Raw genomic sequence first — 17,273 nt, forward strand, 5'->3', positions numbered from 1 at the left:
AAGCATATGGATGATAATGGCATAGTGTAGGTTAGATGGCTTTTGTTTCGGTGCAACATCGTGGGCCGAAGGGCCTGTACTGCGCTGTATTGTTCTATGTTCTATGTTCTATGGTCGAGGTATCTGAGATTTTACTGATACAACACAAGTGTCTCGCTCGGCCCATTTCAGAGGGGGGGGGGGGGCGGTTAAGAATCGACCACATTGGTGTGTGGGGCTGGGGGCGGTCTGGAGTCACATGTAGGCCAGACCGGGCTAAGGACGGCAGATTTCTTTCACGTTAAGTGAAACAGATTTTAAAAATAAAATAAATGACAATCGATGATCGTTGTCACGGCCGCCGTTACCGAGACCGAGCTTCATAATTCCAGATTTTATTCGTTGAATTTAAATGCCGCCAGCCGCCGGGTTGGGGTTCGAACCCCTGTCCCCCCCCCCCCCCTCGGAACACTAACCTGGGGCCTCGGGATTGCTTGTCCGGTGATGTTGCCGTCTCGGCAGATTAGAGCGACGAGCAAGCCGGACGAGTGAGGGACGAGTGCTGGAGCGCAGGCGAGGAGCTCAATGGCAAAATTATTATATTGGAATAGCAGGAAAACACTGCAAACCCTGTACGGGATTTTTTTTTTTTTTTTAAAATGCTCACTCGCCCTTACAGTGGTTAGCGCCGCTGCCTCGCGACGCCCGGGACCCGGGTTCGAATCTGGCCTCGAGTGACTGTCTGTGTGGAGTTTGCATGTTCCCCCCCCCCCCCCGGTCTGCGCGGGTTTCCTCCGGGTGCTCCGGTTTCCTCCCACAGTCCAAAGTTGTGCAGGTTAGACGGATACCCCGTGATAAATTGCCCCTTGCAGAGGGCTGGTACGGGCGGAATGGCCTCTTGCCGCACTGGCATGATTCTATGGTTCTGATCCCATCTTTAAGGTGACACTGCAGAGGAATAGAAAGTCTCAGAGCTCCGAGCGTGCAGGTCCACAGATCTTTGAAAGTGGCAACCCAAGCGGACAAGGTCGTCAAGAAAGCAGACGGAATGCTTGCCTCCGTTGGACGGGGCATCGAGTATAAAAACTGGCAAGTCATGTTAGTTATCGGGATCCTTGGTTAGGCCGCACTTCGAATACTGCGCACAATTCTGGTCGCCACACTACCAGAAGGATGTGGGGGCTTTGGAGAGGGTGCAGAGGAGGTTTACCAGGAGGTTGCCTGGTCTGGAGGGTGTTAGTTATGTGGAGAGACTGAATAGACTCGGACTGTTTTCATTAGAATGATGGAGGGTGAGGGGTCTACAAGATTATGAGGGGCAAGGATAGAGTGGATGGGCAGGCACTCTTTCCCAGGGTGGAGGGTCAGTCACCAGGGGGCAGAGGTTTAAGGTCCGTGGGGCACAGTTTAGAGGAGATGTGCGAGGCAGGTTTTTTACACAGAGGGTGGTGAGGGCCTGGAACGCGTTGCCAGGGGAGGCTGTGGAAGCAGATACATTAACGCCGTTCAAAAGGCATCTTGACAAACACATGGACAGGACGGGTATAGAGGGACACGGCACAAGGAAGTGCCGAGGGTTTGGCCAAGGGTGGGTATCATGACCGGTACAGGCTTGGAGGGCCGAAGGGCCTGTTCCTGTGCGGTGTTGTTCTTTGTTATATGCCAGTTTTAAGAGTGTGGGGAAAGAGTAGGAGATTAAATAGAGCATCCAGCTTCTCGTAGCATAGTTGGAGCATTCAGCCCATCGAGACGGTGATGTCTCCTTGAAGAAGCGACCAATCCCCCTTGCACCCCTGATAATCCCCCCGCCAGCTGGGTTGGGTTCCGGATCTGGAGGTAGGAAGCTTGATAATGGGGGGGGGGGGGGGGGGGATTTCAACACTGTGCTGGACCCAGCACTGGATCGCTCTAGGTCCAAGACGGGTAAGAGGCCGGCTGCGGCCAAGGAGTGCGTGTGCGGGGGTGCATTGAAAGATACTTGGAGGCCAACGACAACGGGGAGGTGCGGGTGGGGGTAGTCTGGGAGGCGCTGAAGGCAGTGGTCAGGGGAGAGCTAATCTCCATTAGGGCCCACAGGGAGAAGAGAGAGGGGAGGGAGAGGGAGAGGTTGGTGGGGGAGATTTTAAGGGTGGACAGGAGTTATGCAGAGGCCCCCGAGGAGGGACTACTTAGGGAGCGACGGAACCTCCAGACGGAATTCGACCTGTTGACCAGAGAAAGCAGAGGCACAGTGGAGGAAAGCGCAGGGGGAGACATACGAGTATGGGGAGAAGGCGAGTCGGATGCTGGCACATCAGCTTCGTAAGAGGGAGGCAGCGAGGGAGATAGGTGGAGTTAAGGATAGCGGGGGGAATACGGTGCGGAGTGTGGTGAGAATAAACAAGGTATTTAGGGACTTTTATGGGGATCTATACAGATCTGAGCCCCAGCGGGGGAAGAGGGGATGCGACAAATTTTGGATCAGCTGAGGTTCCCAAGGGTGGAGGAGCAGGAGGTGGCTGGTTTGGGGGCCCCAATTGGGCTGGAGGAGCTGGCTAAAGGATTGGGGAGCATGCAGGCGGGGAAGGCCCCGGGGCCAGATGGGTTCCCGGTCGCGTTTTACAGGAAATACGTGGACCTGCTAGGCCCGTGGCTCGTGAGGACCTTCAATAAGGCAAGGGAGGGGGGGACCTTGCCCCCGACAATGTCCAGGGCGCTGATCTCTCTGATCCTGAAGTGGGACAAGGACCCACTGCAATGTGGGTCATATAGACCGATCTCGTTCCTCAATGTGGATGCTAAGTTGCTGGCAAAAGTGCTGGCCACGAGAATTGAGGACTGTGTCCCGGGGGTGATTCATGAGGACCAGGCGGGATCTGTAAAGGGCTGGCAGCTAAACACCAATGTGCGGAGGCTCCTCAATGTGATTATGATGCCCTCGGTGGAGGGAGAAGCGGAGGTAGTGGCAGCTATGGATGCGGAGAAGGCCTTCGACCGAGTGGAGTGGGAGTATCTTTGGGAAGTGCTGCGGAGGTTTGGGTTCGGGGAGGGGTTCATCAGCTGGGTCAGGTTGCTATATAGAGCCCCGGTGGGGAGTGTGGCTACGAATCGGCAGAGGTCGGAGTACTTTCGGCTGTACCGAGGGACGAGGCAGGGGTGCCCCCTGTCCCCCTTGTTGTTTGCATTGGCAATTGAGCCTCTGGCCATGGCATTAAGGGAGTCCAGGAAATGGAGGGGACTGGTCCGAGGGGGAGAGGAACATCGGGTGCCGCTATATGCGGACGACCTGTTGCTGTATGTGGCGGATCCAGTGGAGGGGATGGTGGAGGTCATGCAGATCCTAAGGGAGTTTGGGGACTTCTCGGGGTATAAGCTCAATGTAGGGAAGAGTGAGCTCTTTGTGGTGCATCCAGGGGACGAGGGAAAGGGGATAGTCGACCTACCGTTGAAGAGGGCGGAAAGGAACTTTCGGTACTTAGGGATCCAAGTGGCTGGGAGTTGGGGGGCCCTGCACAAGCTCAATTTGACATGGTTGGTGGAGCAGATGGAGGAGGATTTCAAAAGATGGGATGTGCTGCCACTCTCGCTAGCGGGCAGGGTGCAGTCGGTTAAAATGGTGGTCCTCCCGAGGTTTCTCTTTGTGTTCCAGTGCGTTCCCATTATGATTCCCAAGGCCTTTTTCAAACGGGTAGGTAGGAGCATCATGGGTTTCGTGTGGGCAAATAAGACCCCGAGGGTAAAGAGGGTATTTCTGGAGCGTAGTAGGGACAGGGAGGGCTGGCGCTGCCGAATTTGTGCGGCTATTATTGGGCTGCCAATGTGGCGATGATCCGTAAGTGGGTAATGGAGGGAGAGGGGGCGGCGTAGAAGAGGTTGGAGATGGCGTTGTGTGTGGGCACGAGCCTGAGGGCACTGGCGACGGCACCACTGCCACTCTCGCCGACAAGGTACACCACGAGTCCGGTGGTGGCGGCGACGTTGAAGATCTGGGGGCAGTGGAGGCGACACGGGGCGAGGTGGGAGCCTCGGTTTGGTCCCCGATTCGGGAGAATCATCGGTTCGTCCCGGGAAGGATGGATGGGGGGTTTCGGAGCTGGCATCGGGCAGGGATCAGAAGAACGGGGGACCTGTTTATAGATGGGACGTTTGCGAGCCTCGGGGCGCTGGAGGAGAAGTTTGGGTTACCCCCGGGAAATGCTTTCAGGTACATGCAAGCGAGGGCGTTTGTGAGGCGGCAGGTGAGGGAATTCCCGCTGCTTCCGGCACGTGGGATTCAGGACAGGGTGATTTCGGGTGTATGGGTTGGAGAAGGCAAGGTTTTGGCGATTTACCAGGAGCTGAAGGAAGAGGAGGAGGCCTCGGTGGAGGAGTTAAAGGGCAAGTGGGAGGAGGAGCTTGGGGAGGAGATAGATGAGGGTCTGTGGGCTGATGCCCTGAGTAGGGTTAACACTTCCTCCTCTTGCGCCAGGCTCAGCCTAATACAATTCAAAGTTACTCACAGAGCGCATATGACAGGGGCGAGGCTGAGTAGGTTCTTTGGGGTGGAGGACAGAAGTGGGAGGTGCTCGGGAAGCCCGGCGAATCACGCCCACATGTTCTGGTCGTGCCCGGCACTGGATGGGTTCTGGAGGGGTTTCGCGAGGACTATGCCCAAGGTGTTGAAAGTCCGGGTCAAGCCGAGCTGGGGGTTGGCACTATTTGGGGTAACGGACGCGCCGGGAGTGCAGGAGGCGAAAGAGGCCGGTATCCTGGCCTTTGCGTCCCTGGTAGCCCGGTGGAGGATCTTGCTATTATGGAAGGACGCGAAGCCCCCCAGCCTGGAGGCCTGGATAAATGATATGGCTGGGTTCATCAAGCTGGAGAGGATAAAGTTTGCCTTGCGAGGGTCTGTGCAGGGGTTCTTCAGGCGGTGGCAACCGTTCCTAGACTATCTCGCGGAGCGTTAGGAGGAGGTCAGTAGCAGCAGCAGCCCAAGGGTGGGGAGGGGGGTGGGTATTAAAAAGAAGATAATCCCCCCGCCACAAGTATTTATCCAAATCCCCTTTCGGGAAAGTTACTATCGAATCACGTGATAAAAAAATCACCGCCCTCAGTCCTTTGAACGTCATTGCGTCACGCTTGGCCAACCATCGCCATTGCTCCTAGTCAGAACACGACAGGCCCGGTGTTGGAGCAGATAAAGCCCGTGACGGAGAACTTCAGGAACCACAGGACGAGGCAGATCCAATCAAAGAGAGGGGATCATTTTGCACTCTTCAGGAAAACAGGCGGAGGCCATTCAGCCCCTTCAGCCTGGATCGTGGCTGATCTGACAATCCTGACGTCCACTTTCCTGTCCTCTCTCCTCTTCCCCCCCCCTCCCCCCCCCTCGATTCCCTTACTGACCAAGAATCTATCCATCTCAGCCTTAAATGTACACAAGTACTCTGCTCCCCCACGGCTCTCTGGCAAAGAGTTCCAAAGACTCTCAGAAGGAGGCCATTCGGCCCATATTGTCCGTGCCCAGCCCGAGGACACCAAGCGCCCTTCCTAATCCCACCTTCCTGCAGAAACTTCTTACGCTAAGAAAAAAAGGATTGGCTTGCAGATTCACCTTGGGGGGGGGGCGGGGGGGGGGAGCGTTCTTAGAAACGTGGGTGTTAAAGGATTGTCTTAGATGTTCGAAAACTGTTTTAGGTTAGGCGTCGCGGTAGCACAGCGGTTAACAGTCGCTTCACTGCTCCAGGGTTCGATTCCCGGGCTCGGGTCACTGTCTGTGCGGAGTCTGCACGTTCTCCCCCGTGTCTGCGTGGGTTTCCTCCGGGCGCTCCGGTTTCCTCCCACAAGCCCCGGAAAGACGTGCGGGTTAGGTGGATTGGCCGCGCCAAATTGCCCCTTAGCGCCCAAAAGGAATTGGGTGGGGTTACGGGTACGGGGCGGAGGGTGTGGGCTTAAGTGGGGGGGGGGGGGTGCTCTTTCCAAAGGGCCGGTGCAGACTCGATGGGCCGAACGGCCTCCTTCTTCACTGTAAATTCTACGTCCAAGACGGCGAGGCCATTCATGGCTGTCTCGGAGCGTGCAACCCCCAAAACTCTTCGTCCCCACACTCCCCTGGGCCGCCCTGGCTCAACCCTGGGCGGTCGTACAAGGCGGCCATCTCTTACTGAACATGGATTAGTCGCACGATCGGCGGGGAGGCCACGATGTCGACAGACAGCCCGCACACGTTCCATGTGCCAATATTTATTCTATACATTTTTTTTTGGTTATTTCCACAGCAATAAATATACATACAAATCGCAAACAAATGTTTTTTTTTTTAGACATTTGAGTGTAACTATTTAAAGTTCAGTTGCAACGGTTCCCTCCCTGGCCTCAGTCCTCAAGGAGGGAGCTGGGTGGGCAGGGTGGGGGGTGGGGGTTAAATCATAAAGTGCCTCAGATCATTAAATAAAAAAAAAACCACTGCTGAACAGGACTAAGTAATGGAAAGTTCAGTGCTTGTACAAGTCGAACGCGGGAAAGGTCCAGCCGCCGGTCGGCGCATGGTCGCTTACATGCCCCAGCCGTAGCCTTGCTCGTCAGGCTCCGCACCCATCAAACCTTCCTGTAGGACTAACAGAAAAACGAGTCAACTCAACACCACAATGCCCTTTCGCGCTCGCGCTCGCCGTCGGAGAGCGGACGATGTTCCTCCTCCCCTTGCAACTCTCGTCACCGCTGGCTTTGCGAGTTGAGAAATCACACGCCCAGGAGAACGGCTAGACGTCAGGAACAGCCGCGAACAAAGACACGGCAATCGAACGGTAATTAGGCCTCAGGTTTGGGCTTTAGAAATGCAAAATTTTAAAAATATATCTTATTTTCACACGGGGCTCAGCCAGCCCATCACCTAATTGCCCCTCGAGGGGGGGGGGGGGGGGGGGGTGAGCCGCCATCTTGAACTCACTGCAATCCCGTGAGGTGTAGGTACACCCACCGTGCTGTAAGGGAGGGAGTTCCCAGGATTTTGAGCCCAGCCACAGTGAAGGAACGGCCGATATATTTCCGAGTCGGGATGGCGAGCGGCTCGGGGGCTGGGGGGGGGGAAGAGAACTTGCAGGCGGGGGTGTTCCCCGTGCGTCCGCTGCTGCCCTCATCCTCCTAGACGGTAGAGGTGGCGGGTTTGGAAGGTGCTGTCGAAGGAGCGAGTGACTGCAGTGCATCTTTTAAAAAAATATATAAATTTAGAGGACCCAATTAATATTTTTCCAATTAAGGGCAATTTAGCGCGGCCAATCCACCTAACCCTGCACATCTTTGGGTTGTGGGGGCGAAACCCACGCAGACACGGGGGAGAATGTGCAAACTCCACACGGACAGTGACCCAGGGCCGGGATCGAACCCGGGCCCTCGGCGCCGTGAGGCAGCAGTGCTAACCCACGTGTTGTTGGGAGCCGCGCTCATCCAAGCAAGAAAGAAAGCAAGTACTGATTAACTTACTTACCTTGCAGGTCAGCTGTTTAGTTCGGGAGTGAGAGCTGGGACCTTAGAAACAGTGCGGGAATTTGAAAAAGCGCGGGAGCTGCGAGGCAGAGGGGACCGTTTAAAAGGTCGCTGCCTGGGTTGAGGCAAGTACTGATTAACTTACTTACCTTGCAGGTCAGCTGTTTAGTTCGGGAGTGAGAGCTGGGACCTTAGAAACAGCGCGGGAATTTGAAAAAGCGCGGGAGCTGCGAGGCAGAGGGGACCGTTTAAAAGGTCGCTGCCTGGGGTGTGGCAAGTACTGATTAACAACTTACTTACCTTGCAGGCCAAGTCGATTTTAGCAGGAGCGGAGCAGGCTAGTCCATTTCAGCGGGGGCAGTGCGGAAGTGATTTCTGGGAGGTAAGTCTCTCCTTTAAATTTTTTTTAAAAATTTTAGTGTTTAAGGTGGGAACAGGAAGTCGACCCACGGACGTCTGGGAAGACCCTCACCAATAAATTCTGGTGGAGAGGAAACCCGAGACACTACACGTGTAGTGTCTCCCACCCGCCCTCCTCCTCTAACCTAATAATAAAACCCATTGGTGGGAGGTAAGTACCATATATTTTATTATTGTTATTAATATTTTTTTTTTTATATAAAAAATTTAATTTAGTTGTTAGCCAGATCTTGGTAGAAAGTTAGAGGGATGGCAGGGAAGGGAGTGCAATGTTCCTCCTGCAGGATGTTTGAAGTGAGGGATGCAGTTAGTGTCCCTGCTGATTTTACCTGCAGGAAGTGCTGCCATCTCCAGCTCCTCCAAGACCGAGTTAGGGAACTGGAGCTGGAGTTGGAAGAACTTCGGATCATTCGGGAGGCAGAGGGGGTCATAGTTAGCAGCTTCAGGGAATTAGTTACACCAAAGATTGGAGATAGGTGGGTAACTGTAAGAGGGACTGGGAAAAAGCAGTCAGTGCAGGGATCCCCTGCGGTCGTTCCCCTGAGAAACAAGTATACCGCTTTGGATACTTGTTGGGGGGGGGGGGGGGGGGGGGGGGGGGGGGGGGGGGGGGAAGTAAGACTTACCGGGGTAAGCCATGGGGTACGGGCCTCTGGCATGGAGTCTGTCCCTGTTGCTCAGAAGGGAAGGGGGGAGAGGAGCAGAGCATTAGTAATTGGGGACTCGATAGTCAGGGGCACAGATAGGAGATTTTGTGGGAGCGTGAGAGACTCACGTTTGGTATGTTGCCTCCCAGGTGCAAGGGTACGTGATGTCTCGGATCGTGTTTTCCGGGTCCTTAAGGGGGAGGGGGAGCAGCCCCAAGTCGTGGTCCACATTGGCACTAACAACATAGGTAGGAAAGGGGATAAGGATGTCAGGCAGGCTTTCAGGGAGCTAGGATGGAAGCTCAGAACTAGAACAAACAGAGTTGTTATCTCTGGGTTGTTGCCCGTGCCACGTGATAGTGAGATGAGGAATAGGGAGAGAGAGCAATTAAACACGTGGCTACAGGGATGGTGCAGGCGGGAGGGATTCAGATTTCTGGATAACTGGGGCTCTTTCTGGGGAAGGTGGGACCTCTACAGACAGGATGGTCTACATCTGAACCTGCAGGGCACAAATATCCTGGGGGGGGGGAGAGATTTGTTAGTGCTCTTTGGGGGGGTTTAAACTAATGCAGCAGGGGCATGGGAACCTGGATTGTAGTTTTAGGGTAAGGGAGAATGAGCGTTAGAGAGGTCAGGAGCTCAGATTTGACGTCGCAGGAGGGGGCCAGTGTTCAGGTAGGGTGGTTTGAAGTGTGTCTACTTCAATGCCAGGAGTATACGAAACAAGGTAGGGGAACTGGCAGCATGGGTTGGTACCTGGGACTTCGATGTTGTGGCCATTTTGGAGACATGGATAGAGCAGGGACAGGAATGGATGTTGCGGGTTTCCGGGGTTTAGGTGTTTTAGTAAGCTCAGAGAAAGGAGGCAAAAGAGGGGGAGGTGTGGCGCTGCTAGTCAAGAGCAGTATTACGGTGGCGGAGAGGATGCTAGATGGGGACTCATCTTCCGAGGTAGTATGGGCTGAGGTTAGAAACATGAAAGGAGAGGTCACACTGTTGGGAGTCTTCTATAGGCCTCCAAATAGTTCTAGGGATGTAGAGGAAAGGATGGCGAGGATGATCCTGGATAAGAGCGAAAGTAACAGGGTAGTTATTATGGGAGACTTTAACTTTCCAAATATTGACTGGAAAAGATATAGTTCGAGTACATTAGATGGGTTGTTTTTTTGTACAGTGTGTGCAGGAGGGTTTCCTGACACAGTTTGTTGACAGGCCAACAAGAGGCGAGGCCACATTGGATTTGGTTTGGTTTTGGGTAATGAACCAGGCCAGGTGTTGGATTTGGAGGTAGGTGAGCACTTTGGGGACAGTGACCACAATTCGGTGACGTTTACGTTAAGGATGGAAAGGGATAAGTATACACCGCAGGGCAAGAGTTATAGCTGGGGGAAGGGAAATTATGATGCCATTAGACGTGACTTGGGGGGGATAAGGTGGAGAAGTAGGCTGCAAGTGTTGGACACACTGGATAAGTGGAGCTTGTTCAAGTATCAGCTACTGCGTGTTCTTGATAAGTATGTACAGGTCAGGCAGGGAGGAAGGTGCCGAGCGAGGGAACCGTGGTTTACCAAAGAAGTGGAATCTCTTGTTAAGAGGAAGAAGGAGGAGGCCTATGTGAAGATGAGGGTGTGAAGTTTCAGTTGGGGCGATGGATAGTTACAAGGTAGCGAGGAAGGATCTAGAGAGCTAAGACGAGCAAGGAGGGGACATGAGAAGTATTTGGCAGGAAGGATCAACTCAGGAAAAAGATAATGTTGTGGAGGAGAATGCTGAGCTCCAGGTAAATAGGTTAGATGGCATTGAGGGATGTAGGGAAGAGGTGTTGGCAATTCTGGACAGGCTGAAAATAGATAAGTCCCCGGGACCTGATGGGATTTATCCTAGGATTCTCTGGGAGGCCAGGGAAGAGATTGCTGGACCATTGGCTTTGATTTTTATGTCATCATTGGCTACAGGAATAGTGCCAAGAGGACTGGAGGATAGCAAATGTGGTCCCCTTTGTTCAAAAAGGGGAGCAGAGACAACCCCGGCAACTATAGACCGGTGAGCCTCACGTCTGTAGTGGGTATAGTCTTGGAGGGGATTATAAGAGACAAGATTTATAATCATCTAGATAGGAATAATATGATCAGGGATAGTCAGCATGGCTTTGCGAAGGGTAGGTCATGCCCTCACAAACCTTATCGAGTTCTTTGAGAAGGTGACTGAACAGGTAGACGAGGGTAGAGCAGTTGATGCGGTGTATATGGATTTCAGCAAAGCGTTTGATAAGGTTCCCCACGGTAGGCTATTGCAGAAAAATACGGAGGGCTGGGGATTGAGGGTGATTTAGAGATGTGGATCAGAAATTGGCTAGCTGAAAGAAGACAGAGGGTGGTGGTTGATGGGAAATGTTCAGAATGGAGTTCAGTCACAAGTGGAGTACCACAAGGATCTGTTCTGGGGGCCGTTGCTGTTTGTCATTTTTATCAATGACCTAGAGGAAGGCGCAGAAGGGTGGGTGAGTAAATTTGCAGACGATACTAAAGTCGGTGGTGTTGTCGATAGTGTGGAAGGAAGTAGCAGGTTACAGAGGGATATAGATAAGCTGCAGAGCTGGGCTGAGAGGTGGCAAATGGAGTTTAATGTAGAGAAGTGTGAGGTGATTCACTTTGGAAGGGATAACAGGAATGCGGAATATTTGGCTAATGGTAAAGTTCTTGGAAGTGTGGATGAGCAGAGGGATCTAGGTGTCCATGTACATAGATCCCTGAAAGTTGCCACCCAGGTTGATAGGGTGGTGAAGAAGGCCTCTGGAGTGTTGGCCTTTATTGGTAGAGGGATTGAGTTCCGGAGTTAGGAGGTCATGTTTGCAGCTGTACAGAACTCTGGTACGGCCCGCATTTGGAGTATTGCGTACAGTTCTGGTCACCGCATTATAGGAAGGACGTGGAGGCTTTGGAGCGGGTGCAGAGGAGATTTTACCAGGATGTTGCCTGGTATGGAGGGAAAATCTTATGAGGAAAGGCTGATGGACTTGAGGTTGTTTTCGTTGGAGAGAAGAAGGTTAAGAGGAGACTTAATAGAGGCATACAAAATGATCAGGGGGTTGGATAGGGTGGACAGTGAGAGCCTTCTCCCGCGGATGGAAATGGCTGGCACGAGGGGACATAGCTTTAAACTGAGGGGTAATAGATATAGGACAGAGGTCAGAGGTAGGTTCTTTACGCAAAGAGTAGTGAGGCCGTGGAATGCCCTACCTGCTACAGTAGTGAACTCGCCAACATTGAGGGCATTTAAAAGTTTATTGGATAAACATATGGATGATAATGGTATAGTGTAGGTTAGATGGCTTTTGTTTCGGTGCAACATCGTGGGGCCGAAGGGCCTGTACTGCGCTGTATTGTTCTATGTTCTATGTCCATATGTTTTGGTCATGCCCGGCACTGGAGGGGTTCTGGAGAGGAGTGGCGGGAGCAATATCTCAGGTGGTGAAAGTCCGGGTCAAGCCAAGCTGGGGGGCTAGCAATATTTGGAGTAGTGGACGAACCGGGAGTGCAGGAGGCGAAAGAGGCCAGCATTCTGGCCTTTGCGTCCCTAGTAGCCCGGCGAAGGATCTTGCTGATGTGGAAGGAGGCGAAGCCCCCCAGCCTGGATAAACGACATGGCTGGGTTCATAAAGTTGGAGAGGATTAAGTTCGCCTTGAGAGGGTCTGCGCAGGGGTTTTACAGGCGGTGGCAACCGTTCCTAGACTATCACGCGGAGCGTTAGAGGAAGGTCGGTCAGCAGCAGCAACCTCGGGGGGGGGGGGAGGGGGGAACGTCCTGGGGAGGGGGAGGGGGGGGGGGGGGGGGGGGGGGGGGGGGGGGGGGGGGAGAGACTGCCTGAGAGGGTGGATGAGCAAGAGATAACATGAAGGGTTGGGGAAACTGGCACGTACGGGTGAGGGCCAGTGTACAAAGCTGTGTAAATATATCATTTTGCCATGTATATATATATATCTTGCTCTGCGCGATTTCTCGGTTTTTTTTTGTTACACGGGGGGGGGGGTTGTTGTTATTGTTTGTAAGTGAGAAAAATGGTGTTAAAAAACTTTAATAAATATATATTTTTTAAAAAACAAGCACGTCTTTCGGGACTTGTGGGAGGAAACCGGAGCGCCCGGAGGAAACTCACGCAGACACGGGGGAGAACGTGCAGACTCCACGCGGGGCAGTGACCCAGGGCCGGGATTCGAACCCCGGGTCCTCAGCGCTGCAGTCCCAGTGCTAACCACTAAGCCACGTGCCCTCCCCCCACCCAGAGAGCCCCATACCTTCGATACCATGGTCCATCAGTACGGCTGGTGACAGTATCAGCAGATCCTGGGGCCAGTCAGCCTCCAGCAAGACGGAGTTTTCCGGGGAGGAGGAGGAAGAATCCGAATCCAGGTCCAGGAAGCAACCGGGTAGCGGTTGCAGAGGATGCAGTACGGGCGGAGTCCCCCGCTCGGCCCCCTTGTGGGTAAGGCACCAGTTCTTTCTGCAGGTAGCTCCTGACTGCCCCACTGTGGTGAGCGGGGCGGTCTCGGTGCCATATGTAATGGCAGGGAATTGTGGCGATCACCTGGAGCAAAACAAGGAAAAAACCCTAAATTCTGGGAAAGCAAATCGATCGGGACACCGCCACTCAAAACCCACCACCGTCACGGAATAAAGTGGCCAAAATTTCAGGGCTTTGTACACCCCCCCCGCCCTCCCCCAACAAGTTCCTGCTATTCCTCTTGCCTCCTGCTATTCCTCTTACCTCCCCCGCTAGTTCCTGCTATTCATCTTGCCTCTCCCGCTAGTTCCTGCCTACTCCACACATATCCCTCACCTAGGCAGTAGACCCGTGGCACAATATGGTTCAGTTAGGCCGAAACGCCAGGTCTTGGGGTGGAGGGGGGGGCAGGGGGTATAGATTCGCCTCTGCGAGCTTCGCAAATCGGGAAACTGCAAAATACCGAGTCAAGACCGGCGTGCCTCAGGGCAGAACAATTTTCCCCCCTGCTCGCGATCAGAGCGGCAACGGAAAAACGCACCCAAAACAAAACCCGTCAAATCAGCCGTCTATCTACCGCGCCGATCGGCCACGCAGCAGGCGCGAGGGAAAGCGAGCCAAAAGGGAGCCAAGTGCAGCGTTTAACCCTGAAGCTACAACAACCAGGTCCAGCACATCACCTCCTCGCAGCAGCGCCGGCTGACGGCCGCCCGGTAATTCATCTGCGCCCAGAGGTCGAGCCGCAGCTTGAGGAAGTTTGGCACCAGCTTCCGCCAGTTGTTGCCCAGCGCCCAGGGGAAAATTTCATACTTGTACTGCTCCTCGTCCTCCTCCATGTCATTGGCCAGGTACCTGTGGGAACAAGCAAAGACCTGCTGCCAGTTAACCCTGCGGGGGACATTTCTTTTGGAAAACTAGATTCAAAAAAGTATCCCAGGTTGCCAAGCTGCAGAGTGTGAATCTAGAAATATCGGATAGCTCGGGAGATGGACAAAATGGCCGCCTCACGCACGCGAGCGATCCAGGCGGCGGCCATTTTGTCCATCGGCCATTTTGTCCGTCTCCCGAGATATCCGATTAGGCCCACTTTCGGAAGCCGACCCCAGTGGCCCCTCCCACCAGCTCCCCTCACAAAGGGGGCAGTAGGACCCTTCGGCCCTGATCCAGCGAGGCCAACCATGCTCACAGCTTAACAAACCATCAAGGGGGAGGAAGGTGGTTTTTAAAAAAAAAAAAGTGTCCCAGGCTACGGGTTGCCAAGCTGCAGCAGTGTGAATCTAGAAATATCACTGACTGATTGAAGTCCTCTTTGGCAATTAAACATTTTTAATTAAATTGGGCAGCAGTGGTTAGCGCCGCTGCCTCACGCTGCCAGGGAGCTGGGTTCAAAACCGGCCTCGGGGTGACTGTGTGTGGAGTTTGCACGTCCCCCTCCTCTCCTCTTCTTTCCCTCCCCTTCCCCCCTCCCCCCCCCCCCCCCCCCCCCCCCCGGCCGTGTCTGCGTGTTTTCCTCCAGGTGCTCCGGTTTCCTCCCACAAGTCCAAGATCTCCAGAGCCACATTTTGCAACTTTGGAGGTCTGCTTTTCTTGGGTCCACGTTCTATCCGCACATAACACAACAAGATGCTCCAAATCACAGTCTTGATCGTTAATTTTCTGAAGATCTCTATTTCTTTCTGAACAATTCTTTGTTTGGGAAAAATTGCATTCTTTGCCATTGCTATTCTAGCTCGGATTTCTTCTTGGCAGTATCCATACATCCATCTTTTGCAGAATTGCTTCCCAGGTATTTAAATTGTGATTCCTGCAGGACAGGTCTTATGAGGAAAGGTTGAGGGAGCTAGGGCTTTTCTCTTCGGAGCAGAGGAGGATGAGAGGCGACTTAATAGAGGTTTATAAGATGATGAGGGGGATAGATAGAGTGGACGTTCAGAGACTATTTCCTCGGGTGGATGTAGCTGTTACAAGGGGGCATAACTAGAAGGTCAGGGTGGGAGATATAGGAGGGATGTCAGAGGCAGGTCTTTACTCAGAGCGTGGTTAGGGTGTGGAATGGACTGCCTGCTGTGATAGTGGAGTCGGACACTTTAGGAACTTTCAAGCAGTTATTGGATAGGCAAATGAAGGCATCGAGGGCCGAAGGGCCTGTTCTGTGCTGTTCTGTTCATATTCAATGTTCTATGTTCACGTTGGATGGATAGGCCGTGCTAAATTGTCCCTTTGTGTCCAAAGATGTGCGGGTTAGGTGGATTGGCCGTGCTAAATTGTCCCTTAGTGTCCAAAGATGTGCAGGCCAGGTGGATTGTGCGTGATAAATTGCCCCTTCGTGTCCAAAGATGTGCAGGTTAGGTGGATTGGCCGTGCTAAATTGTCCCTTAGTGTCCAAAGATGTGCAGGTTAGGTGGATTGGCCGTGCTAAATTGTCCCTTAGTGTCCAAAGATGTGCAGGTTAGGTGGATTGGCCGTGCTAAATTGCCCCTTAGTGTCCAAAGATGTGCAGGCCAGGTGGATTGTGCGTGATAAATTGTCCCTTAGTGTCCAAAGATGTGCAGGTTAGGTGGATTGGCCGTGCTAAATTGTCCCTTAGTGTCCAAAGATGTGCAGGTTAGGTGGATTGGCCGTGCTAAATTGCCCCTTAGTGTCCAAAGATGTGCAGGCCAGGTGGATTGTGCGTGATAAATTGCCCCTTCGTGTCCAAAGATGTGCAGGTTAGGTGGATTGGCCGTGCTAAATTGTCCCTTAGTGTCCAAAGATGTGCAGGCCAGGTGGATTGTGCGTGATAAATTGCCCCTTCGTGTCCAAAGATGTGGCAGGTTTGATGGATTGGCCGTGATAAATTGACCCCTCGTGTCTAGCGGTTAGATGGGGGGGCAACAGGGTTGGGGTAGGGCGCTCTCTCACACGTGCACTGCCCAGTCCTACAGGAAGGAGATTGACCGCCCAGATTTAAAAGCTATGTACTTACAGCGCCAAGAAGAAGTTAAGCCTGGAGTATTCGCTTGTGTGAAGTTCTGCGCGATTGAAGTAAGTCAGGACCATGGCCAGCAAGTACTGAAAGAGAGAGAATTGAGATGTTCAGAGACTCCCGATACGTATTACGGGGGGGGGGGGGGGGGGGGGGGGGGGGGGGGGGTGTCCCAGGTTAGAAGCTCAGTTCACGGCGGTAATTAGGGAACGGCGACGAATGCTGGACTTGGTCCAGCGACGCCCACATCCCCCATGAAGGGTTAATAAAAACAGTTCAAAAAAGAAGGGAGATGGCTGCATCGGAGAGGTTTGGGCGAACGTGGAATAACTTTTTGACATGATCTTCTGGAAGATTCCAGAAGGCAGTCATTAAGCCACCCGCATGGCAATACCCTAGCCTCCCCACCCCCCCCCCCCCCCCCCCACCCCCCCGTGCCTTCCCCGCAGTCACAGTTCACCGATTCCTGTTCGGTGGTGCGTGGACGGATGAGGGTCAGAATGGCATGGCCGTCGCAGCCTGCCAAAGACAGACATCAGGGAACAGCTGCACAAGCCCACACCACAGTAAAATCGGCCGTCACTTCCGCAGGCGACTGACTTGGAAGTACTGGCTTGATGGGCGCCCCAACGCAGTGGCGTTGGGATCACTGCAAGTTGGGAATCACAGGTCGCGTAAAGACTTAATTTGTGCAAACTGACTCGGGCGATCGCAGGACTAAACCCCAAAAGGTTCGTAAACAAACGCACTGCTGCAGAATCACGATTCCTTTTTGGATTGAGGGGGGGGGGGGGGGGTGGCAGACAGAATACAGGACGTAGTTTCAAAGCTGCCAACAGGTTACACATGCTCTCTCGTCTCACACACACACACACACAGCCCAACTGTTCCGGTGGAAACCCTCCTCAAGTACCTTATCAGCAATCCTGCAGCAACTGTCCATCCACAGGAAGTCCTGGATCACGTCATCATCTGCAAGAGACGCCAAGGTCAGACTCAATACCGTGAAGCGACTGGAGAGTCAACTGGGGGGGTCAGCGGCAGGACGGGAAACCCCTTTAGACGCTCCATTTCTACGGCAGGTTACACACGGTCGGGAAAAGGTGGATGCAGGAGGGTCACGCGGATCAATTTTTAAACAATTAATTTACGGGATGCGGCCGTCGCTGGTTAGGCCCAGCATTTATTACCCACCCCTAGTTGTCATTCAGAAGGTGGCGTGTTGTCTACTTCAACCGGCCGCAGTCCCGTGTGGTGTAGGTACACCCACAGTGGTGTTAGGGAGGGAGTTCCCAGGATTTTGACCCCAGCCACA

General features: G+C 53.4%; 1 protein-coding gene across 1 annotated transcript in view; it reads right to left on the reverse strand.

Annotated features, from left to right (window-relative positions):
- Nucleotides 1-6,164: 6,164 nt before the first annotated feature.
- LOC140400207 (speedy protein 1-A-like) overlaps nucleotides 6,165-17,273 on the reverse strand; it is a 16,637-nt gene continuing 5,528 nt past the window's right edge. Inside the window, 6 exon segments of the mRNA XM_072489675.1 lie at nucleotides 6,165-6,552; nucleotides 12,788-12,962; nucleotides 12,964-13,077; nucleotides 13,674-13,845; nucleotides 15,959-16,044; nucleotides 16,872-16,971. Coding sequence (XP_072345776.1) covers nucleotides 6,491-6,552; nucleotides 12,788-12,962; nucleotides 12,964-13,077; nucleotides 13,674-13,845; nucleotides 15,959-16,044; nucleotides 16,872-16,971 — 709 coding nt within the window. The 3' untranslated portion in view covers nucleotides 6,165-6,490.

Source organism: Scyliorhinus torazame, chromosome 24 (genome assembly GCF_047496885.1).
Source record: "Scyliorhinus torazame isolate Kashiwa2021f chromosome 24, sScyTor2.1, whole genome shotgun sequence".
Taxonomy (NCBI): Eukaryota; Metazoa; Chordata; class Chondrichthyes; order Carcharhiniformes; family Scyliorhinidae; genus Scyliorhinus; species Scyliorhinus torazame.